This window comes from Nannospalax galili, unplaced genomic scaffold (assembly GCF_000622305.1).
Source record: "Nannospalax galili isolate Female #2095 unplaced genomic scaffold, S.galili_v1.0 scaffold389, whole genome shotgun sequence".
NCBI classification, from domain to species: Eukaryota; Metazoa; Chordata; class Mammalia; order Rodentia; family Spalacidae; genus Nannospalax; species Nannospalax galili.
Genome location: NW_008360310.1, coordinates 3,195,619 through 3,221,115, shown reverse-complemented (window position 1 = coordinate 3,221,115; position 25,497 = coordinate 3,195,619). Strand labels below are relative to the sequence as shown.

Genomic DNA, 25,497 nt, shown 5'->3' with positions numbered 1-25,497 from the left:
TGGAGGCGTTCATCTGACCTCAAATCTCCATGCATGACTCCACTGCTGTGAAACAGGCCAGCCATGGCCATGGGCCTGGAGCCACTTCCCTGGACACCAGCAGACCACAGCTCCTCCAGGCTACTCTTCCACCTCCCCCTTTCTTCAAACCTACTGGGAGTCCCTCCACCTGCACCAAAGGCCTAGCTCCATCCAGTAAACCCCTCTCAGCACTGCACTCCCTAAAGCCATTTTCTTTCTTCTGGTCCATTTCTATCAGCATTCAATAGGGTCATGTGCTGGATAGCTTTAGTGTCAACTTGACAAACCGGGGTTGAGAGAGCCTCAATTGGGGAATTGCCTCCATTGGCCTGGCCTGTGGCCATGTCTGTGGGGCATCTTCTTGATTGTTGACTGATGTGGGAGGGCCCAGCCCACTGTGGGTGGTGCCACCCCTGGGCAGGTGGGCCTGTGTTGCATAAGAAAGCAGGCTGAGCAGGGGCCAGGAGAGCAAGCCTATAAGCAGTTTCCTCCATGGCCTGCGCTCCAGCTCCTACCTCCAGGTTCCTGTCCTGAGTTCCTACACTGGGCTCCCTGATGGACTGTGACCCAGGAGATGTAAGATGAAATAAATCCTTTCCTACCCAAGTTGGTAGTGGTCAGAGTGTTTTGTCACAGCAATGGAGAAATAAACTAAGACAGCTCAGATAGCTCATCTTCAAAAATAAAAACCAAAGCTGGGGATATAGCTCAGTGGTAGAGCTCTTGCCTACCATACACAAAGCCCTGGGGGTTCAAAACCCCAGTAGTACATAAACAATAGTATTTGGTTGGAGATGTGGCTTAGTTAGTAAAGTGTTTGCCTAGCATGCAAAAAAGTCTGGGTTTGGTCCCTGACACCACATTAAAAAGCCTGGGAATGGGGACCTGGAAAGATGGATTCAGTCAGTTAAGTGTTTCGGGCACAAGTTTGGATCTCCATGTAAAAAACCTGGTGGGTGGCATGCTTCTGCAGCCCCAGTGCTGGGGGTGAGGGTAGGAGATTCTTGGAGTTTGTTAGCTAGTCAGCCTAGGCAATCGGTAAGCCCCAGGTTCAGTGAGAGCCTTAAAAAAGTCAGGTGAAGGGGCTGGAGAGATGGCTCAGTGGTTAACAGCACTGGCTGTTCTTGCAGAAGACCTGGGTTCGAATCTCAGCACTCACATGGTGGCTAACAACCGTCCATAACTTCAGTTCCAGGGAATCTGACACCCTCTTCTGACCTCTATGAGCATTGCAGGTGTACTTATATACATGCAGGCAATATACTCATTCACATAAAATAAAATAATTTCTTTTTAATCAGGTAAAAGTCAAGTGTGGTGGCATGCACCAGTAATCCCAGCACCCAGGAAGTGGAGGTAGGAGGATTTAGAAGTTCAAGGTCCATTCACCACTACATAGTGAGAGTTTGAGGTCAGGCTGGACTGCATGAGACCTTGTCTTAAAAAACAAAACCCAGAGACCTCTCTTGAGCTTATGTTCTCAAAGACTTCAGCTCATAGGCAGCTCTGCATCTTGGCAGAACTAACTCTTCTCAACCACCAACTTCTGGCTCCTGCTAGCCCTCCTCAGGCTGCTCAGGGCACCCTGTGGATATACAAGTTCTTCCCACATGAGCCACTCCCTCCCTCTGCCATCAGTTCGTTGTTGGATAGGATATCTTTCAGTTTCCTCCTGACTTTACTCTTTCTCAGTCCATCCCTGAAACTTGGTGGCTCTGTCCTGAGCTTGTCTCTTCTTCTTGTCTCTTCACAGACTCTGGGCATCCCATTTCATGGTGATGCTTCTCAGTTCCCTGCCTCCCTACTGAACTCCAGACCTTGATGCCCATGCTATGACCTCCTGGGCATCTATCTCCATGTCTCCCTGTCTACCCCTTTTGTGTTTCCTAAACTGCTACCATGAGGTACCCACTTGCTCAGACAGACTGGGAACATGAACATCTTCCTGACTGTCCTATAGGTGCCTCTTGCCATCAGTGCTACCTTTCTAAAAAACATTTTATTTATTATTTTTTTATGTATATATGTATATTGCCTGCATGTAGGAAAGTGCACCTGTGTCATGCAATGCCCGAGGAGGTCAGAAGAGGTTGTCGGATCCCCCGGGACTGGAGTTACGGACAGCTGTTAGCTGCTATGTGGGTGCTGGCATTCGAACCCGGGTCTTCTGCAAGAACAACCAGTGTTCTTAACTGCTGAGCCATCTCTCCAGCCCCAGTGCTACCTTTTAAAGTGTACCCAAATCGGCCCTTTCTCTTGGTCTCCAATAGTTCGTTGTCTCTTGTCTGGACCAGCCAGCCTCCTAACTGATCAAAGCCTTGCTTCCTTTTGTGTGTGTTGGGGGGGGGGGCATACACGTCTGTGTGTATGTGGAAACCTGAAGTTGACATGGAGTGTCTTTGACTGTTCTCCATTTTGTTTATTGAGGCAGGGTCTCTCACTGAACCCAGAGATCCCCAATTCTGGCTAGTCTATCTAGACAGCTTGTCCTGGGGATCTCATCTCTGTCTCCTGAGTGTTGGAATTAACCTTGCCTAGCTTTTTAAAAAATATTTTATTTATTTTATTTATTTATTTATTTATTTATTTATTTATTTATTTATTTAATGTGTATGAGTGTATGGCCTGCATGTATGTGAGTGCACCCGTGTCGTGCAATGCTGCAGAGGACAGAAGAGGGCTTCAGATTTCCCTGGAACTAGAGTTAAGGACGGTTCGTAGCTGCCATGTGGGTGCTGGGAATCGAACCCAGGTCCTCCGCAAGAGCAGTCAGTGCTCTTAACCGCTGAGCCATCTCTCTAGCCCCGTCCTTGTCTCGCTTTTATGTGGGTTCTGGGGATCTGAATGCTGATAGACACACATGCTTAGCAAGTGCTTAATCCACTGAGCCATCTCTTCAGCCCAAGCCTTTTTTCCTTTTCTCTCTTCTCAGGATTGATCTGTTACACGCATAAAGAATTCTGTCCCCTCCCATAAAATCCTTAAGGGGTGGGGGTCCCTCAGAGCTCTCAGTATCAGACGCAGTCTCCACAGCATGACCAGCACAGCACCTGCATAGCAGCCTTGTGCTACTGTCCAGCTATAGGGAACATCTGACTGGGCCTCTATTGTCATTTCTGTCTACAGCTGTACCACCCTGAATATACCCAATATCATCCATGGTGTGGGTGCTACTCCCCCATCAGGCCATGTGCCCAGCCTCCGTCTGGAGGCCTCTTTCCCACTGCTTGCCCTTTTCTTGCTAACTCTGACACTCCCCCTGGTCTCAGTGTAAATACTCCTTTCTTCTGGAAGGCTTCCTTGACCCCTCCTGCACCTATGGTGTACATTTACCCCTTTACCAAGTACCTACTTATTTGACTCTGTGCCTCATTAAATAGAAACCAGCTGAGCAGGGATAGCATCTGCTATGGTCTATCTTTAAATTTCTAGCACCTAGCTCAGGGCATGCAGTCAGTAAGCACTTCGTAATTATTAGTTGAATGAATGAATGAATGAATGAAGTTTGTTGACTTCCACACCGGGAGTTCTTTGCTTCCCACTCAGTTTTTAAAGAGAATCTTACAAGGCTGGTCCCAGGGGGCTAGGGAAGCTTTCTGCCCACACACTGAAAATTATTCTAGGAGGGCATTATACAAGATACCAGTACCCACATGGTGGCTCACAACTATAACTCCAGTTCTAGGGGATCTGATGCCCTCTTCTGGCCTTTTTGGGCACCTGCATACATGTGGTACATATAAATTCAGGCCCATACACATGCACATAAAATACAATTTAAAAATCTTAAAAAAAAAAAAAAAAAAAGAGTTCAGGACCCAAGAGATGGCTCACCAGTTAAGAACACTGGCTGCTCTTGGAGAGGACCTGGGTTTGGTTCCCAGCATCCACATGGCAGTTAACAACCATCTGTAACTCCAGTTCCAGGGGATTCAATGCTTCCTTCTGACCTCTGTAGGCACTGCACAACATGGGCGCACTTACATACATGCATACAATATACTCATACACATAAAATAAAAATAATTTTCAAAAGAGTTCAGCACAGGCTATAAGAAACCTTTACAAGAAGGAAGGAAGGAAGGAAGGAAGGGAGGGAGAAAAAAGTAAAGGAAGAAATGCACTGACCCAACTCAGCTGACCCACTTCCCACTCACCTTTCAGCCCTTTAGTTGTCATGAAGGAATGTTCTCAGAGTGTCTGTGCCATGAGAACCTCCTGGCAAGTTCTTGTTCTCAAGCTGCTGTGTGGAGACCAGCACAGCTTGGATTTGGAGCTTGCTCTCAGAGCTCTTGGGCACTAAGCTCCAGTTATTTCTGAGTAACCCCAAAGGACCAGCCACATTTGGGTGGGTTCCAACCTGAGCCATTCTCCTTCCTGTCCCTTCCCTCGAAGTCAGCAAGGGGTGGGCTTGAGGAAGGTTGGGATTCTGGGTAGCTGATTTGCCCAGTGAGGGGTCACCCCTACCTCACCTTATCCAGCCCTCCCTTCAGGCAAGGCCATTATCAGTCAACCACTGGCAGCACTGTGCATGTGAGAAAGCTAAAGAGGGAGTTACTAACAGTCTATCTCCTTAGCAGCCTGACCTACCATGGATCACATCAGAGAAGCCGCACACACACCGTCCCATTATGTGCATGGGACAAGGCTCAGCAGAGCTCAAAAAGCCACTTAAATCTACGCAGCAGTGACTCTTTCAAGAACCCAAAACATCCCCCAAACTAATAACCCTGACAAAGCACTGCTGCGGAAAATTCCTTGTGGATTTGAGATTTTCACTCTCTTAATCTCCTAACTCAATAAAGCACACACTTCTTGCAACAAATTAATACTTTTATGAAAGGGTTTCCTCCCCCACACTCTTTGATGTGGATATGGTTAGACCCCTCCAAGGGCCAAGGGCCTTGGGGTCTGTATACCACGCCATATTTCACATCTTTCAGTTGTTTTCTCTTCCTCCAAAGAGGCTCAGAATCCATTGGAATTTGCTGAATCTTAGATTCTGGAAACTTCTGAGACTTTTGGATTCTCTGAGGTGAATCCAGTCCGTTAGCTGAGAGAAATGTTTTTCATTTTTTGATGGGGTGCCAAGTCCTGAGCACATTGGACAAAGCACCTCTGCTTTCGCAGTTTACTTGAGGACCCAGCCAAGCTGTTTTGGCCACAGTGGGTATCTTGGCCAGTGGCTTCCTTGGGGTCCTTGAAAGGTTAACTAGAAATCAGAGTTAGCAGGGCAGAAAATTACAAGAGAATAGGGCGGAGGTGGAGAAAAGGAAGTTGAGGTGGGGAGGCCCTCCACTGCCCTCTCCCATGGCTTCTTGCCTCAGGTTGGCCTTTGGTGGCTCCCTTCTGGGGTCTGTCTGGTATCTGGTTATCACTTTTCTTACTAGAGTTTAACCCAGTTATCCTGAGGCCCTTCCCTGACCTCCAAAAACCTGCTCTTAACCTGCCTTGCAAATAGTAAATGCCAGAACCCTATAGTTTAAGACATCTTCAAGAGATGTCTCATGTCCAGTCAAGGTTTCATAGCTGGGTCTGCAGTGCAGAAGGCCATATACAGAACTGACACAGCAAGTTTGGTCTGTGTTGGCAACCAGGTTTCTAAGGGCTTTAGGCTTTCTTGATCAGAGCTCAACATGGCGGGGCTCCTCCTTGGAAATTATTGACAGGGTTCTGGGTGCCAGGGAAGGAAGAAGGCAGTCTCTCTTTCCTGGCCTGAGAAGGCCTTTCATCTTCTCTAGTCACCCACCTTGGGCAGAAGAGATCTACTTGTGCTCAGAGCAAACAGTGGCTTCAGCCCCCATCTACTCAGAGGTGTTAAGTCACAGTTAACCCAGGCTGGGCTCTGGTCATTTGAGCTGTCCTTCCCCAACTTGTGAGCCCTGCATAGAGATCTCGGGTCTGTAGCTGTCCACATTTAGCACCAATTCCAATAGAATTGCCTCTAGTCCTATATCATCCTGTGTAAGTCAAAACAAAGTCTGTAGAAGTTGAAGAGAACCTGGGGAAAGCATGATACAGTGCATGTACCCTGAGCTGGAATGTCACAGGCCTGAGTGAGGATCTAGACTCGGCTACCAGCATCTCACAACCTTGGCAAGATGTGTCCTTCTACACATCTGTAAAGCCAGATTTCAGTTCTGCCCGCTCTAAGGTCATCATACAGCTTGAAAGGAGCGAGCATGCAGTCTGCTAGCATGTTAGAGTGAACTGGGGAAGAGAAGAGGGTTACAGTCTATCTTATCAGGAGTCATTGACCAAGACACCCACTGTGGCCAGGACAGTTGGGCTGGGTCCCCAGGTAAACTCCAAATGTAGAGGTGCTTGGTTGGACTTGCTCAGCACCTGTCACTCCATCAAAAGAATGGCAAGCATTTTACTCCTGTGTGGCCTCCCCCCGTGAGGCCAGCAAGACCTTTCTTCCCCTCAGTGGCCCTGTAGAGAGAGGCAGGGAGATAAGAAGAAATGTGGAAATCTGTTCCCCCCTCTGTCCATCAACTTCCCAGACCAGAAAGGGAGTTGTCAGGCTCTGGGTATCAGTGTGAAGACCCAAGAAGACCTTGTTTGCACAGGAGCTAGTCTATATGTTTTCAGCTGGGGCACTATTGCCTCTAAGGAGGCAAAACATGGTTTTTAGGGGAGTGAAGATATGTCAGCTGGCACTAACTTCCATCTTTGCCAGCTTCCATCTTTGCTCAGCTCTACCTGACAAATCTTATTGCCTATATTTAATTTCTCTCAATGGAAATAAGTTGCATTAAATTTTAATTTAATCAATGGAGGGCTGGAGAGATGGTTCAGTGGTTAAGAGCACTGACAGCTCTTACAGAAGACTGGAGTTTGGTTCCCAGCATCCACATGGTAGCTAACATCCTCTTCTGGTTTCCATAAGCATTATATGCATGGATATACTTAAATACATGCAAGCAAAATACTCATACACATAAAATAAAAATAAATAAATCGGGGCTGTAGAGATGGCTCAGTGGTTAAGAATACTTGATGTTCTTCCAGAGGTTCCAGGTTCGATTCCCAGCAACCACATGGTGGCTAACAACCATTCATAACTCCAGTTACAAGGGATCTGACACCCTCTTCTGGACTCTGTGGGGCATTACATGCACATGGTGCACTTACATACATGCACATAAAGTAACATAAAACATTCATATAAAGTAAAAATAATAAATAAAATATTAAAATAAATAATTAATTTAATCAGGCTGCTTTGTTTTGGAGACAGGGTCTCAGGTATCACAGGCTGCCTTCAAACATGCTCTGTAGCTGAGGATGGCCTTGAACTTCTGATCTTCCTGCCTTTACCTCCAGAGTGCTGGCACTACAGACATGAGCTACCATGTTTGGCTTATGTGGCACTAAGGATCAAACCCAGGACTTTGTGTATACTAGGCAAATAATCTACAAGCTCAGCTGCATCTCCAGCCTGTATTCTAGTTTAATAAGGTTAATTAAAACTATTTTTCTGTACTAGAGAGATGGTTCAGCAGGTAAAGTGCTTTTGGAGCAAGTGTGAGAACTTGAGTTCAAATCCCCAGCATCTACATAAAAGCCATGGGGTGTGGTGTCTCACTTGTAATCCCAGGGTAGGGGAGGTAGAGTCAGGGAATCCTTGGAGCAAGCTGAGTAGCTAGAATAGCCAGACTAACCAAATGGGCAAGTGAGAGATGAAAAGATGGCTCAGCGGTTAAGAGCACTAGCTGCTTTCACAAAGGACCCAGGTTCAGTTCTCAGCACCCACATGGCAGCTAACAACCATCCTTAATTCCAGTTCTAGGGCATCCAATGCCCTCTTCTGGCCTCCATAGGCAGTGCACACATGTGATAACACATGCATGCAGGTAAAATGTGTGCTCCCACATGTGTAAACATGCATACACACACATCACCCATACATATGCAAAAAGAAAATCGTTCTTCTTCCAGGGGATGAAAGGCATAATAAAAACCGCAGGCTCTCAGCACCCCTCTGGGGTCCCTCTTGCTGTCCTTACCATTCCCTCCCCTCTTCTTGGTGTTTTGGTACTGCTAGCCAGCCCAGTTTGGCTCAGAGGTCCCTCAGCCTCAGTCACTGGCGATATGGATAGCACCAACGTTACTCAGACCCAACTCTGGTTCCTGTGACTTTACCATACAGTTCCCCACCAGCTCCTAGATCTACCTTCCTCTCTGCCTGTCCACACAGCTCTCTCTGCTCTTCCTGCTCTCTCTCTCTCTCTCTCTCTCTCTCTCTCTCTCTCTCTCTCTCTCGTGCATGCATATGTGTGTAGAGGCCCTAAGTTGACATCTGATGTCTTCTTCCATCGCTCCCTACTCTATGATCGAGGCAGGGTCTTCACTGAACCCAGAGCTCAGCTTGCAGATTCTGGATAGCTAGCCAACTTGCCCTGGGGATCCCCTGACTCTGCCTCCTGAATGCCATCACTCTTGTCTGACTTTTATGGGTTCTTAGAATCCAAATTCTGAGCCTCATGCTAGCTTAGCCAGTGCTTTAAACACTAGCTTTCCTCCATGGCTCCACCTTCGTAGCCCACCTTGCTTGTCCAGTCCCAAACTGCCAAACATGACAAGCCCAAGACCTTTTCATGTGGATTCTCCCTGCCATGAGACGTGGGAGGCCTCACACCTTCTCCTTCCTTCAGAAAGCCAGTCGTATCTATCTAGCCTGCTTGGTACTTTCTCTTCTATGACATTTAATTTGAGTCATTTGACATTAAAGAATATATAGCCTTACTTTTTTACTTTCTTCCTGGGTCTCATGGGTGACTGTTCTATCTTCCCGCTTGAATTTTCATTTCTGTGTGTATACATGTATGTGTGTATCCATGTGTATGTGCACGTATGTGGAGATCAGAGAACAATCTTGGGTGTCGTTCTTCATGTGCCTACGTTTTCATTTTTTAGTCAGTCTTTCACTGATCTGGAGTTCACCTAGTAGCCTGCTGGCTAGGCTGACTGGCCACAAGTTCCTGGGATCCACCTATCTCCACCTTTGCAGCAATGAGATTATAAGTGCACAAAACCATTGCCAACTTGCTTGACACAAATTCTGAGGGTGGAACTCAGTCCTCATGCCTGCAAGACTAGCCCTAAGCCCTTGTATTTTCATTTTTGACAATAAAGACAGCCATTTATGTTTGTTCCTTGGTATCCAACAGTTCTGGACGCCACGAATGGCAGGTGGGAGAGTCTTCAGGAACTGGCAAGCTTCCTGGCAGAACTCAAGATGTGAGGAGCTACTTCCCACCAGGAGAGTCAGTGCAGCCTGGGCCTCAGGCACCTGTTGGTGAGCCCCCTCTATCCCCATCCCATGCTGCCTCTCACCTGGCTGACTCCTTCCATTCCATCTGGTCCCCATCGTGCTGCAGAGTGTCCATCTCTGTGAAGAGGGTGGGGTTGGGAGCCTCATCTTCCTCCCCCAGGATGTCCTGGAGCTGCTCAGCAGCTGGAGACCCTGAAAAATAAAGGGGCCAGGATCTGCTGAGTGCCCTTCAGAGGGCAGAAGGCTCCAGAACACTGGCAGGGACACAGCAGGCACCAAGAGCAAGGCAGGAGTATTTCCTGAGTCTCTAAAGCTAAGTCCATCTTCTGGATCAGGCTGTACTCAACTCATGTCACTTTGGACTGGATGTGGCTGGTCTTCTTTGAGATGAAAGAGGTGAAAAGATTTGATTTGTATTTGAACTCCAGGGTCATGACTATGCTGGATAGATTAGTTGTCAACTTGACACACCTGGGAAGAAGGAACCTCAATTGAGGGATTTCTTCTATTGGATTGGCCTTGTGGATATGTCTATGGGGCATTTTCTTGATTGTTGAGTGATGTGGAAGGGCCCAGTCCACTGTGGGCGGTGCCATCCCTGGGCAGGTGGCCTTGTGTTGTGTAAGAAAGCAGGCTGAGCACAGGCCAGAGGAGCAAGCCTGTAAGCAGTGTTCCTCCATGGTCTGTGCTCCAAGTTCCTGCCCTGAGTTCCTGCCTTGGCTTCCCTTGATGATAGACTGTACTATAAGCCAAAACAAAAAACAAAAAAAAAAACAACCCTTCATCTCTAAATTGGTTTTGGTCAGTGTTTTTATCACAGCAATAAAAAGTAACTAGGACAGTGACAGTGAAGGCTGGAAAATGGTCAAAGGTCATGACAGCAGCAGGATCCAGGAACAAAAAAGCAAAGTGAAATGAGGGGCACTCTGACCCAACTTCAGCACCATAAACCTGGAAGTGAACTTTTCTCTACAGGGCCCCAAGGAGTCAGTGCCCAAAGGTGATCTGAGGAGACAGTCAGTCATGAGAAGAGATGTGCTTGCACCAGAATGTCTTCACTGGCAAGGCTGGCCTGATTCCTGACTGTCCTGCCTGCTGGCCAGTGGCACCTGTGAGTCACTTCCTAGTTGTCTCTCAGGCACCTCAGAGCTCAGCATCCTCATCCTCATCCTTCTCCCTCCCTTCCTCCTCTTTCCTTCTCTTCTTCCATCCTCCTCACCCTCTCTTCTTTCTCTTCTCTCTTATCCTCTGTCCCTCCTTCTCTCCTTCCCTTTTCTTCTCTTCCTCCCTTTCCCTTCCCTTCCCTTCCCTTCTTCCCTTCCCTTCTCTTCCCTTCCCTTCCCTCCCCTCCCCTCCCTTCCCTTCCTTTCCTTTCCTTCCCTTCCCCTCCTTTCCCTCCCTCCTCATTGTCTAGTGAATGCCCATTCCGTGCTGGGCACTGTGCTCGATATTGACAAATAAGCTGTAAAAAAGACCATCTATCCTCACCCTATTATGTTCTAGTGGCAAAGATGGATAGTAAACAAATCCGTAAATGACCATTGAAGCCTGCAGGAAGGTGAAAGAGGGTACCCTGGTCAGGAAAGACCCCCCTGAGAAGGGCATTTGAACTGTGACTTGAGAGAGGAAAACGAGCCACTTTGGCACATCTGGAAGAAGAGTGATTGAGTGTCAAAGATGCCCTAGGGTGGGAATGTATTGAGTAGTGTGGCTGGAACATGGTGAGCCAGGGAGAGGGATAGCATGGTGCCAAAAAATGACTGGTATCTTAGCTAAGGGCATTCCAGAGCTCCTCTGTCACCTCCCCTCCCCTCTATGTTAGAATTTTCAAGAATATTTTGTCCTTACCAGCACCTGATTTGGTCTCCCTTCTCCCAGTTTCTTTTCCTCCTCAGTTTCTCAAGCCTTCTGTCCTCACTGTTTTTCAGTGGGCCCCTAAAGGTCAATACTTTCAACTATTCTCTGATCACACCTTCCAGTCTCTTTCCCATGACTCCCAATTAGAGCCAGCTATTTTGCCCCCAAACAAGAATCCACCAGTCTTCATCCCTGCAGTGTGTCTGAGGGTCCCAGAGGGAGAGGCAGGGCACCCAGTGGATCTCAACACGAATCTCACGGTTGCTGCTAAATAATGAGAAAAGTCGGTAGGAGTGAACAGGGTCTGAGAGGAACAAATCAGGCACAGAGAACGAAACACCTGACACAGCAGCTCCTTAATGCCCCTAGCCACCATCCCCAGCATCCAGGCTCTTGTCCAGGCTCTCGACTCTGCTGAAGGGAGCCTCTCTGGGGTGCAAGTGGAGGCTATCTGCTCACCCAGTCCTCAAGCGCAGCAACCTTCTGCTCACCCTTGTGGGTGCCCTTCCTGTGCCCCTCAGTGCTGGTCCTGATCTTCTGATCTTCACTCCTCTTTTCAAGCTGCTTCACCAACTTCTACGCCATTTCCGCCAGAAAAAAAGGCTTGCAGGTGTGAACTCCAACAGCTTCTCCTCTTCCAGTCCTCATCCAGTTGCCATCAACTTTGAGCCAAAGACCTTCCTCGTGCCTAATCCGGGGTTCCATCATCCTCCTCTGCCTCCCACACCCAGCCCCTACCGCCCTCATTGCTTCAGAGTGCCCCATCCATCCCTACAGCCAGGGCAGAAGCAGAGTTTGCTTTTAAAGCATTTCTAACATGCTACTGGGGTAAACTGCTGGGCATCACCATAATCTTTGGGCAATACACAGTTTACACAAGTTAAAAACAATTTTACTAGCAGGAAGGACTTATCTGTATGTAGATCAACTGAATTCACTGATTTAAATGCGTTTGATTTTGAAATTTTTCTATTTTTAACTTTTTTCCTTTTTGTTAGCTTATTGAGTTTAAGGAAATTTTATAGAAGAAAACTGATCGTTAAGAAGACTCACATTTTTCTGCTTGATTCTGAGGAGACACACCAACTTCCCATGGGATAGAGTGCAGTAATTTCTGTTTTGGTTTTCTTGCTTTTCTGGGAATGTGACCCAGTGCAGAGCAAGCACTACCTCTGAGGTACATCCCCAGCCTCTTTAAGTGTAGATTTGCTCTTATGAGTGTCCATATGAAAAACTTTTCAATGGCTCTCCACTGCCTGAAGCTTGGGACTGGCGATATGGCTCAAAATATCATCTGTGATCTGGACCTAACCTAGCGCACCCTACTACCCTGGGTGCCATCGGCAACCCTGGATTCGAGCTGCCCCTAGCCACATCAGATCATTCTTGGTTTTCTAAAGAGGAGAACATTGCCACCCCTTGAGCCTCTGTGCCTACAAGTCTGTCAGTCTGGAACCCCCGACCCCCTTCAAGCCAGGAAGAACTTGAGTAAATGGACAGATCCTGCAGAGATGACAGGTTAGAGAATATGAACAGGGCAGAAGCCCATGCCTTAATCAAACTGTCTAGGCAGTACCTGCTCCCTGGAATAGCTGAGCGCTGGGATCTCCGATGGTCGGTGCTGCCTCCGGCCCCAGCCTGTTTCTGTGGCTGCCACCTTGGCTGCTGCCTCCTCCACAGGGCCTCCTCCTCACACAACAAATACTTTTGTTTCCAGTTAAGCAGCAAAGGTGGAGTGGAAGAAGCAGACTACAAGAGGAGGGTGGGGGTGGAGGAGGAGGGGGAGGAAGAGGGGGAGGAAGAGGAGGAGGAAGAGGAAGAGGAGGAAGAAAGAGGGAGACTGGGAGATAGAAAGGAATATGTGCAAAGAGAATAAAGGTGTCCTATGAGATTGTGTGGAATCATTTGAGAGAAAAATTAGTGAGTAAATGAAAGATACTGAGAGAGAGAGAGAGAGAGAGAGAGAGAGAGAGAGAGAGAGAGAGAGACTGAAGTGTGTGGAGGTTGGAGGCTCAGCAGTGAAGCTCAAGCAGGAACCTGACCGGCTCCACAGGGGTGGTGGCGGCTGACTGCCCCTTCCTCCCCTCCCCCAGGAGCCCTTCTCAACAGACCTGGAGGCTCCAGGAGAGCCAGGCACCTCTCCTCAGGCTCCTTTTATAAAGGCTGAGGCAGGAAGGTAGGATTTGTGCATGACCCCCTCTCCCCCCAGGGCTTCCCTAAGAGCCTTGTCAGCAGACCAGCTGGCTGGAGCTGCCTGCAGGCCTGTTCTCTCAGCCGCTGCAGCCCCAGCTGGGCTGGGAGTTGGGGCTAGAAGTTGGGGTTGTTGTAGGGAGGTGTTTGCTGTGGGCTGCTTTCACAGCAAGCAATAATTGGTCTATATCATTTGTTGCAGCTGGATTCTTTTCCAACTTCAAACCCAATTCCTGGTCTTCCTGTTCATACCCACCTCTAAGACAAAGGGCTAAATGTCACTTAGTGGGTGTTTTCTGAGAGGCCATGGACGATGGAAACTGGTCACCTTCAGGGGGTGTGTGAATTCTACTGGGGAATTATTTTGCTTCTCTGAGAAATTCCTAATCTGCTGGGTTTGGTGCAACAAGTTCTTACTGAGTGCTTAACATGTGCAAGGTTAAACAGAGGTCACTGTGCCTTGGCTCAAGGAGTTGGGAGGGGCTTAGTGATGGTGGAATCCAAACCCCTCAGTTCAAACTGAGACCCAGTCAGTGGATACCACTGAGAGTGTCCAGGCCCCGGCTAGGAGTTGACTTTGGGGAGAGTCAAACCCTCATACCTACACTGCCCCATGGCTGGATCCTTTGACCATATTTTCATACTTGAGGCTATAGGATCAAGCAGGCCCTTTTTGTTCTTGTTTGAGATGGGCTGAAATGTAGGCCAGGTGGGCCTTGAGCTGGCAGAGGCAGAAGATGAACTTGAAATCTGGTATGTCTGAGATTCCAGGCCCATGTCCATTGCCCTTGCTCCATTTTAGAGGGTGCTGAGGGCCTCTGATATGCTAGGCCAACCCTCTGCCCACTGAGCTGTCTCCCCTGCTGCTGGTTTTTGAGACAAGGTTTAGCTATGTTGCTTAGATTGGCTTCCAAGTTCCGGCCACCCTCCTGCATCACTCTCCCAAATGCAAGTATGTTCCACCATGCCCTGCTCTCAGTATGCCCATTTTAAAGCTGAAGAAACAGAAGCAAATGGTCAGGTCCAGGTGTTGAATGTGGGGCTCCAAGCAAGGCCACCATCACCTAGAGATGCAGTGTGCAACTCAGGAGTTTAGTTTTCAGCCCCTTGGAGGTCCTGTCTCACAGTTTGCACTGCACTAGGCAAAGGCTGCCCAGCCCCTCCTGAGTGCAGCTGAACAGCCTCTGCAGGACGTGCTAAGCCAGGGACAGAGGGTACCTCACCCAAAGGAAGATTGCCAAGGATACAGGAAAGACTCTGTTAAGGTACGGAACAGTCCAGATCCAGATTCAACTCCCAAAGCTGCAATTATTATCAGTAGCATCTTGGCAAGGTATTAAACACTCTGAGACTCAGTTTCCCCACCTATAGATCAAAAACTATCATACCCATTTCTCTGAATTATGGTGGAGAGTAACTGAGATAATACAAGAAGGTGGCTGGCACAGTGACTAGCATATACCAGTCATTTACATGATATTGCTACCATTTCTGCCTGCAGCTGCAACTCCCCTTCCCTATTACCATTCACCAGCCTGCCTCCTCTGAACATCCCAGTGGCCCAATCCTTTCCAACTTCCAACTTGCCCCTGCTATATATTCCCCACCCTTCTGCCCTGCCTCTCTCAGCATCCCTCTCTCCTACCCACATACATGCTGGGCCACTGCACATCAGGTTTTTCCTAAGACACTGTAAGCCCCATATACATGCAGTATGTCACAAACTAGCCCTCATCATAAGAAATGCCACAGGTAACATCCTCTCTGGTCTATAACTGCAAGAGGTACATACTGTGGGTCCCTGTAAGACCAGACTCAGACATTCAGGGTGTGGTGGCACACACCTGTAATCCTAGCACCTGGGAAATGGAGTCAGGAAAATCAGGAGCTCAAGGCCAGCCTCAACTATATAGTGAGGCCACCCTGGACTACATGAGTCCCTCTCTTTAAAAACAAAACAGAGGAGAACAACAGGAAAAAAGAGGAGGAGAAAAAGCAGGGGGAAGGAGAAGGAGGAAGGGAAAGGAGGTAGAGGAATAGGAGGAGCAGGAAAAAGAGTCAATGAGGAAGAAGAGGAGGAAAAGGAAGAGAAAGGAGGGGGAGGAAGAATGAACTTAGGCTTGATAGGGACTCCCAGTTGCTGGGAAAACATGTTTGGCAGGGCAGAACTTCAGGAAGCACATGGTGGAAATACATAGAGTGGTTCTTTTACTGAGTTCTTTTACTGTCTGGTCATACTTGGGCAGAGCACATGATGCTCTGGTGGCAGCAAACCCCTGCAAGTAGTATGGACTTTACCCTAGGAAAGCTTCAGGAGGCAGTTAGTGCCATGGGGAACTCCAGGCCTTCTGCTGTGAGCTGGCCTTTCTGAGACCCCCTCTCCCTCTAGCTTTGCAAGATCAGGGTCTGTCCCATTCACACCACTGCTGGTCCCTGACCCAGGGTTCACACGGCACCACAGCACGGGCACTTTGGGCACTTGGTAAATATTTGCTGGGTGAGTGAATTTGACTGATTAATACTCGTGAACACACCATAAGCGGCTTAGCTGCAGCAGGAAACAGCTAAATACCTATGAACCAGGAAACAGAGCTGGGAGATGGAGAGTGCTGCTGTAGGTAGCACAAGGGCACCGAATATTGGGGAGTGGGAGACAGATCCTGAGGGTCCAGAGTGGAGGGGATCATTCCTGCTGTCTGAATGAATTAAGTCTTTGAGAGAGGACCTGGAAGTCCCAAATCTGAGTTTCATGGCTGGTAAAGTTCCTTTTCTCTGAAGCTGAACATGTTCTCTGAAGAAGGAAGAAAGAATCTGTCCCCTGATGCCCACAGAATTTCCTCCTGTGGAAGGCAAATTTGGGGGTGTCTGCCAAGCCTGTGTCTCCCACCCATGAAGATGGACTTTGGCTCACACATGACCTCTATTCCTGACCACAGTTGATTGGATCAAGAGCAAGTAACTGGATACCTTGACCCATATCTGGAAAAATTGAATTTGGTGTCTGAGTAAACTGTTCTTTCCTGATGGTTCTTGGGAGAATGAGCTAGTAAACTGGAAGCCAACAGAAAAGAATATTGAAGAAACCTGTCAAGGAGCTGGTGGATGAGGCCATGCAGCCCCCAAGAGCAGAGACCTAAGGCCACTGCACCCTCCCACATAACCCTGCCTGTTCCTTCTGCAATAGTGAAAACTTCTGCCCTTGTCATATCAAGGGCCTATAGAAAGCTCCCTGGACCGAGACCCAATTCTTAGAAGTCTCCCCTTACTCCTGCTAGCTCTCTCTCTCAAGGCTTAGCTGCCCACTGAAGCTGATCTCTTGTAGACAAACTGTATGCTAAAGTAAGCTAGGCATGTGCAGACCCTCTCTTCTGAAACACACTCAAGTCCCCGGTCACAGAAGGCCATGCCTGGGTGTCTATCAGAAACAATGACCATGGCAAAAACCTGTCACAAGTCACCTTAAGCAGTGTAGAAACTTTGATCATTTCTGTCTTCTTTGGATCCATTGGACTGCAACCCTTGCTGGCCCAGGTGAATGAAGTAAGCTCATAACCAATGTTCCAGAAGAGATATTTTCTTCAAAACACTAGACAACTGAGTCATACCTTCTTCCAAAAGTTATATGGGGAGGTGGAGAGATGGTTCAGTGGTTAAGAGCACTTGTTGCTCTCAAGGAGAACCCAGATTTGATTCCCAGCACCTACATGGTGGCTCAGAACCCTCTGTAATTCCAGTTCCAGGGGATCTGGTGCCCTCTTCTGGTCTCCTCAGGCACTGACTACATGCACGTACATTCTCTCTCTCTCTCTCTCTCTCTCTCTCTCTCTCTCTGGCATACAAACACATGCATAAAATAATACATAAATCTTAAAGGAAAGTCATGTGGCCTGTTGTGGTGGCTCATGTCTATAATCCCAGCACTTGGAAAGATGAGGCAGGAGGATTATCATGAGTCAAGGCCAGCCTTGGTTATCCGGAATCTCCCTTAGTTCAAGGGGAAGGATGGTCATTTCAGAAGAGAGCTAACCATCTTCCAGCATTGCCTGCTGTTGTTAATAATAAAGTTTTTCTCTGTCATTCCGCCCTTCTGGATGGCCCTATCAAGTAGATGTGAACTGATTCTGTTGTAACACAGTTACAATAGAAACAATCTCTGTCTCTCTGCCCAATCCAGCTGAAGTAGTTTTCTGATACTCTGATAAGATCACCTTCTCAACCAGGAGTCTCCAGATAGGAAATCCTAGGATGTGGAGAGCCTTCCTAAAAACCGTAAGACTGACTGGGTGCAGTGGTACACATCTTTTATCCCAGCACTCTGGAGCCAGAGGCAGGTGAATCTCTGAGTTCTAAGGCAGCCTGGTTTACCTAGAGAGTTCCAGGACATCCAGGGCTATACAGTGAAACCTTGCCCCGAAAGAAAGGAAGGAAGGAAGAAAGGAAGGAAGGAAGGATGGAAGGGAGGGCGGGAAGGAGGGAAGGAGGGAGGAAGAAAGGAAGGAAGGAAGGGAGAAAGGAAGGGAGGGAGGGAAGGAAGGAAGGGAGAAAGGAAGGGAGGGAGGGAGGGAGGGAGGAAGGAAGGAAGGAAGGAAGGAAGGAAGGAAGGAAGGAAGGAAGGAAGGAAGGCAAGCCCGTCAAAGCCTAGGCAGTGGCCCTGGAGAAGAGAGGAAGCTCACTGGGTCAGGGGCTGGCAGAGCCAGGCTTGTGCAGGTCTAGCTCCTAAACAGTGCTGTGGATGGCACTAGGCAGATATCAGTGTGTTTGGGGGTGAGGACAACCTCAGCCAAAGCTTATTAATAAATTGAAATAAGGGGTCTTCGGCCAGGCGTGGTGGCGCACGCCTTTAATCCCAGCACTTGGGAGGCAGAGGCAGGTGGATCTCTGTGAGTTCAAGGCCAGCCTGGTCTACATAGTGAGTTCCAGGACAGCTGGGGATAGAGGGAGACCCTGTCTCAAAAAGACAAAAAAAAAAAAAAAAGCACCCAAATGGTGGCTCACAACAGTCTCTGAAACTCCAGTTCCAGGGGATCAGATGCCCTCTTCTGGCCTTCTTGTGCATTGCATGCACATGTGCACTTACATACATGCAAGCAAAAAATTGAGTGTATTTGCAATGTAAAACACCCCTATGGCTTCATCCCTTCAACAAAGCTGCTCATCAATGCACTTTCATTTTTTAAAAGGTTTGTAGGGACTGGAGAGATGGCTCAGTGGTTAAGAACACTGGTTGTTCTTACAGAAGACCTGGGTTCAAATCCCAGCACCCACATGGCAGCTAACAATTGTCCGTAACTTCAGTCCCAGGGGATCCGACAGCCTCTTCTGACTTCCATGGGTATTGCACGACACAGGTGCACTTACCTACATGCAGGCAATACACGCATGCACATAAAATAAAAATAATAAATTTTTTTAAAAAGTTTAAAAAAGCAAGGTTTGTTTTAATGATGTGTATGGAGAGTAGGGTATGTACATGTGAATTTAGGTGCCCTCGGAGTCAAGGTGAGGCCCTGGAACTGGAGTAAACAGGCAGTTGTGAGCACCCAACATGGGCGCTTGCCACCTTTGATAAGAATTAGCTAAGTGTATGTGGGTGGGTCACTGTAGTCCAGGCTAGCTTCAAACTCACTGTATAGTCAAGGATGACCTTGAATTTCTGATCCTCCTGCCTCCACCTCCTGAGTTCTGGGATTACATACACATATGTTCTCTATCATGCTTGGTCTATGTGATGTTAGGGACTAAACCCAGAGCTTCATGCATGCTAGGCAAGCACTCTCCTGACTGAGCCATACCCCCAGCTCCTTCAGGCTAACTATAGAGGTGATGCTGAGCCTATGGAGCATCGCCCACATTCTACAGAAAACCAGTCAGCCACCTGGCCATTCCCAGGCCCATCCAGACCCACCAGCAGAGTGGCTCCCAGAATGTGCCTGAAGGAACTCACGAGTCTTGTTGGTAAGATCCACACCGCCTGGGCTGGACACCTCCTGCTGTGGCTTGTCTGGCTGCAGGGCCCAGTGGACTTTTTGCAGGCCTGAAAGATGTCCCTTCAAATCCCTTTTTCTTTGAGAATAACTGGGGACTGGAAAACCAATGTGTATGGAGGGAAAATCTGTGGAGACAGCATGAAGGAGTGGGAGACAGAGTTACTAAGCAGTGGTGTTTCCCCATTCTATCCATCAGTTACAGAGACAGCCTCCGAAGCAAGATGAAAGACATGAGGTGTGTGGACAGGGCCAAAGCACTAAGACACAGAGTTGACAGAATTCTACCTGTGAACAGACTGGCAGGTGCTAGGAGGGCCCCCTCAGTGCTTTAACGTTCAGTGCTTTAGCCCCCGTGCTCTAACCATCAGTGCTCTAAACTTCAGTGCTCTAACAGCCCATGCTCTAATACCCAGTGCTCTAACCCTTGGTGCTCTAACCAGCAGTGCCCTAACGAGCAATGCTCTAAGCCCCAGTGATCTAAGCTCCAGTGATCTAAAACCCAGTGCTCCAATCCCTAGAGCTCTAACCCTCAGTGCTCTAAGCCCCAGTGCTTTAACACCAGTTGCTATAACAACCCCCAGAACTCTAACAACCTTCAGGGCTCTAACAACCCCCAGTTGCTCTAACCACCCTGAGTGCTCTAACCCCTAGTGCTCTAACTCTCAGTCCTCTAACAACCCCCAGTTCTCCAACCCTCAGTGCTCTAAAAATCCCCAGTACTCTAAAGCCCAGTGCTCTAACAAACCTCAGTGCGCTAACCCTCAGCGCTCTGACTTCCAGAGTGCTAACCTTCAGTGCTCTGACCCCCAGTGCTCTGACCCTCAGTGCTCTAACCCCCAGAGCTCTAACCCCCAGAGCTCTGACCCTCAGGGCTCTGACCCCCAGTGCTCTAACCCCCAGAGCTCTAACCCCCAGAGCTCTGACCCTCAGTGCTCTGACCCCCAGTGCTCTGACCCTCAGTGCTCTAACCCCCAGAGCTCTAACCCCCAGCGCTCTAACCCCCAGTGCTCTAACCGCCAGAGCTCTAACCCTCAGTGCTCTGACCCCCAGAGCTCTAACCCTCAGTGCTCTGACCCCCAGTGCTCTAACCCTCAGTGCTCTGACCCTCAGTGCTCTAATCCCCAGTGCTCTAATCCCCAGTGCTCTGACCCCCAGAGCTCTAACCCTCAGTGCTCTGACCCCCAGTGCTCTAACCCTCAGTGCTCTAATCCTCAGAGCTCTAACCCTCAGTGCTCTAACCCCCAGTGCTCTAACCCTCAGTGCTCTAACCCCCAGTGCTCTAACCCCCAGAGCTCTGACCCTCAGTGCTCTGACCCTCAGTGCTCTAATCCCCAGTGCTCTGACCCTCTGTGCTGTAACAACTCCCAGTGTTCTAAGAACCCCCAGTGCTCTAACCCTCAGTGCTCTAACAACCAGAGCTCTAACTCTCAGTTCTCTGACCCCCAGTGCTCTGACCCTCAGTGCTCTGACCCCCAGTGCTCAGAGCTCTAACCCCCAGAGCTCTAACCCTCAGTGCTCTAATCCCCAGTGCTCTGACCCTCTGTGCTGTAACAACTCCCACTGTTCTAAGAACCCCCAGTGCTCTAACCCCCCGTGCTCTCACTCTCAGTTCTCTAACAACATCCAGGGCTCTAACAACCAGTGCTCAAACCCCCCAGTGCTCTAACCCTAAATGCTCTAACAACTGTCAGTGCTCTAACACTCAGTGCTCTCACCTCCTGTACTCTCAGCCTCTATGCTCTAACAAGCCCCAGTCCTCTAACCCTCAGTGCTCTAGCCCCAGTTATCTAACCCCCAGTACTCTAAGCCACAGTGCTCTAGCAACACCCAGTACTCTAACTCTCAGTGCTCTAACCCCCAGTACTCTAAACCCCAGTGGTCTACCCCTCAGTGCTCTGACCCCCAGTGTTCTAATACCCCCAGTGCTCTAACCCTTGGTGGTCTAACCACCAGTGCTCTAACAACCTCCAGTGCTGTAACCCCCAGTGCTCTGAGAACCCTCATTGCTCTAACAACCCTCAGTGCTCTAACCCTCAGTGTTCTAACCCCCAGTGCTCTAAAAACCCTCAGCTCTCTAACCCCCAGTGCTATAACAACCCCCAGTGCTCTAAGCCTCAGTGCTCTAACAACCCTCAGTGCTCTAACTGACAGTGCTTTAAACCCCGGTGCTCTAACCCACCATTCTTTAACCCACAGTGCTCTAACCCCTACTGCTCTAACTCCCAGTGCTCTAGCTGGAGTTCTACTAGAATGCATGAACTGCCCATCCCTCTATTCTTGTCTCTCTATAGCAATGCCTACTAGATATGTTGAGTTCAAGGGAAAAATCAAATTAAAAAATTGAAGCGTGGGGCTAGAGAGGTGGCTCAGCTTTTAAGAGCACGTCCTGCTATTGCAGAGGATATGGGGGTCGGTTCCTAGCACCCACATGGAGGCCGATAGCTGGCTGTAACTCCAGTTCCGGGGGATCTGATAGCTTCTTCTGGCCTCCCCAGGCACTACACACATGTGGTACACTCACATGCAGGCAAAACACTCATACACATAAAATATAAATAAATCTCTTCACAGTTACCCAATCATGTGGTCCCTTACAAGCATGTCCCACATTTCAACGATGTCACACAATACTGTGACACATCTACAAAGTTCACACTCAAGAAATGCATAATAAAGCTACCAAAAAAAACCCTCATTTTTTCACATGTGTATGCATATGTAGTGTATGCATGTTCATGTTACATATGTATGTGCAGGTGCATCCTGTGTGCATGTGAGGCCCAAGATTGATGTCAGATGTCTTCCTTAATCACTTTCCACCTTCCTTACTCATTGAGGTAGGGCTGCTCACTTGAATCCAGAACTTGCCGATTGAGCTATAGACTAGCTAGCCAGCTTGCTCTGAGGATCCCTTTCTCTGGGTCCAAGCGCTGGAATTACAAGTGGTCAGCACATCCGCTCAGCGTTCACTTGGGTTGTAGGAGTCTGAACGCCAGTCCTCACACTTGCACAGCAAACGCTTTACCTGCTCAGTCATTTCCTCAGTCTAGCTAATATTTTGATTTTGTGTTTGATTTTGTGTTTAACCACATTCATAGCTATCCCCATCACATGCAGGGTTTGACACGGCAGCTAGGATATGGTCGAGGCTTGTCCCACCAACTTCAAGGACACATGCCCAAAAGTCAAGAAAAGGGACGGCTCCCTGGACTCTCCAGCTGGAAGCACTGTTGTAAGGAATTCTCAGACCTTCCTGGGATTCACATCAAGTTTTCACAGTGTCTTTACCTGGTTGTCTCCTCCTGTAGCTTGTGGGGTCCAGCTTTCTAGCCCCTACCTTCTCTTCTTCCACCTTCATCACTACAAAGGAAAAGATGCACACTGCCTCAAAACACATATGATAAAAAGGGGCAAGGGAGATGGCTCATGCAGTAAAGTTATGCCTTGCTAACACGAAGACCTGAGTTTGATCCCTAGAACTTATTTTTTTTCATTTGTTATTTTTATTTTATGTGTATGAATGTATTGCCTGCATGTATATCAGTGCACCTGTGTCGTGCAATGCCGCGGAGGTCAGAAGAGGGCTTCGGATTCCCCTGGAACTGGAGTTAAAGGACGGTTCGTAGCCACCATGGGGGTGCTGGGAATCGAACCCCGGTCCTCTGCAAGATCAGTCAGTGCTCTTAACCTCTGAGCCATCTCTCCAGCCCCTAGAACTTATTTTTTAAAAAGCTAAGTATGGCCGGGCGTGGTGGCGCACGCCTATAATCCCAGCACTCCGGAGGCAGAGGCAGGCGGATCTCTGTGAGTTCAAGGCCACCCTAGTCTCCATAGCGAATCTGGGCCAGCTGTGGCTACGGGGAGACCTTGTCTTAAAAAGACCAAAAAAAAAAAAAAAAAAAAGCAAAGCTAAGTATGGTGGTACACACTTGGGAGAGGTGGAGACGGTTGTATCCCTGGGGCCCACTGGCTGCCAGCCTAGCCAAACCTAGAGTTTCAGGTAAAAGTGAAAAACCTTGTCTCAAAAAACATCCTGAGGGGGGCTGGAGAGAGGGCTCAGCAGTTAAGAGCACCTCTGCTCTTGCAGAGGACCTGGGTTCAGCTCCCAGCACCTATATGGCGACTTAACAACCATCTGTAACTCTAGTTCCAGGGGATCCAATACCCTTATGCACAGGACAGGACACACTTTTATGGAGGCAAAGTATTCATACACATAAAAATGAAATGCCATGACAAACTACATATAAAAGCACTTGCTGCATAAGCCCCGAGTTTGATCCCTGGAACTCACAGAAAAGTGAAAGGAGAGAACCAACTCCACAAATCTGTCCTCTGACCTCCACACATGTGCTGTGGCATATACAACAGAGAGAGAGAGAGAGAGAGAGAGAGAGAGAGAGGGAGAGAGGGAGAGAGAGAGAAGGAAAGAAGGAAGGAAGGAAGGAAGGAAGAAGAGGAGGAGGAGGAGGAGGAAGAAATTATTTTTCAAAGACAGGCACTAGGGACTGGAGAGATGGCTCAGCAGTTAAGAGTACTGGCTGCTCTTGCAGAGGACCTGGGTTCAGCTCCCAACACCCAAATGGCAACTAACAACTATCATAACTCCAGTTCCAGGGGAATTCGACACCCTCTTTCCACCTCTATAGGCATTTCATAACCCAGATGCCCTTACATACATGCAAGTAATACACTCATACACATAAAATAAAAATAAATAAAATATAAAAAAAAATAGAAAGAAAAGACAGGCACTACTGGAATGCAGTTCATCCCCTTCCTCTCCTCCTTTCCAGGAACACAGAACCTGGACACAGACTCTGAGATGGAGCAGCCATGTTGTAGGATGGGCAAGTATGAAGACCACAGATGGAAAGCAGCACTGGACCTCCCTGAGGTCCTCACAGGGTCCCTGCTTTCTGGACTGCTTATTTCTGAGTTTTATGTCTTGAGGGGAAATATTGACCCTATATTTAAACTAGTAGCCATATTTTATGTTATGTTTTAAAAATGAATGAACTAGATCTCTACATACCAAACTGTATAAATATCAAGAAAAATACATTTTAAAAAAAGTAAATTGTAAAGAGTTACAAAAGGGGGCACTGAGATGGCTCAGCTGGGAAAGGTGCTTGCCACTCAAGTTTGATGGCCTGAGTTCAATCCCTGGAACCCACATAAAGGTAAAAAGAAAGAACTGACTCCTGTAAATTGTCCTCTTACCGCCATACATCCTCACATGTGCTATGGCAAGCATATGTATACACACATCATACATCCACATATACATGATAATACATAGAAATTATTTAAAGTTACAGACAAAATAATTCTTATTTAAAACTTAAAACCATGAAACTCTACCAGTATTGCTTATTGCTACAGCTATGACTCATGAAAGCATAAATCAGGCAGAGGAATGTTACACAAATTTCAGTTTACCACAAGGGACAACAGATAAGATTTAGGTATATCTTTGCTGTTTGCATAAATAGAAAAACTGTCATCATCATCATCACCATCAAAAGGGATGGGTAACCAATAGAAAAAGCTGGAAGAATTCCTGGTATAAAACTGTAGCATGTGGGAGGCCAGGGTGGAATCTACTACTTTGGATCATATATTCTCACATGTGTTAAGACTGAGGATGTAGCTTAGTTGGTAAAGCGTTTATCTAGCATGCATGAAGCCCTGGGTTCCATCCCCAACACTGCATAAACCAGGAGTAGAGGTGCACTCTGTAATCCCAGCATTCAAGAGGCAGAGGCAGGAAGATCAGAAGTTCAAGGTCATCCTCACCTACTAGACAAGCTAGAGGTCAGCCTGAGTTACATGACACACTGCCTCAAATTTGTTAATTTTTAAGTTGAAATGACATATTTTTATTCTAAATATTTTAAGACAATTTAATATGACACATTTACTAATCTGACTTAATTTTCTTACAGACATATACCCCCAAATATATTTGGATTCAGTAATTTAATAATGATAATTACATCCCTAAAACTTCATGGTTAAATCTATTTGTCCAAAATGAGTCATGTCTTTTTTTTCTTTTTTTTTTTTTTTGAAAGGACATGAGGATGATTTATTTGGCAGTCAGACCTTAAGAGGGCAGCAGAACTAGCAAATGGCCAACCCTGATGTGGGCAGTGGATT

The 25,497-nt window shown here is 47.8% G+C and overlaps 1 protein-coding gene across 1 annotated transcript in view; it reads right to left on the bottom strand.

Annotated features, from left to right (window-relative positions):
- Positions 1-22,693, bottom strand: part of Slc4a5 (solute carrier family 4 member 5) — an 86,209-nt gene extending 63,516 nt beyond the window's left edge. Inside the window, exons 1-3 of the mRNA XM_008824773.3 lie at positions 22,624-22,693; positions 19,293-19,460; positions 9,364-9,493 (exon numbers count right to left, since the gene is read on the bottom strand). Of these exons, the coding sequence (XP_008822995.1) occupies positions 9,364-9,493; positions 19,293-19,460; positions 22,624-22,693 (368 nt within the window). The remainder of the gene's footprint in view (positions 1-9,363; positions 9,494-19,292; positions 19,461-22,623) is intronic.
- Between the last annotated feature and the right edge of the window lie 2,804 nt (positions 22,694-25,497).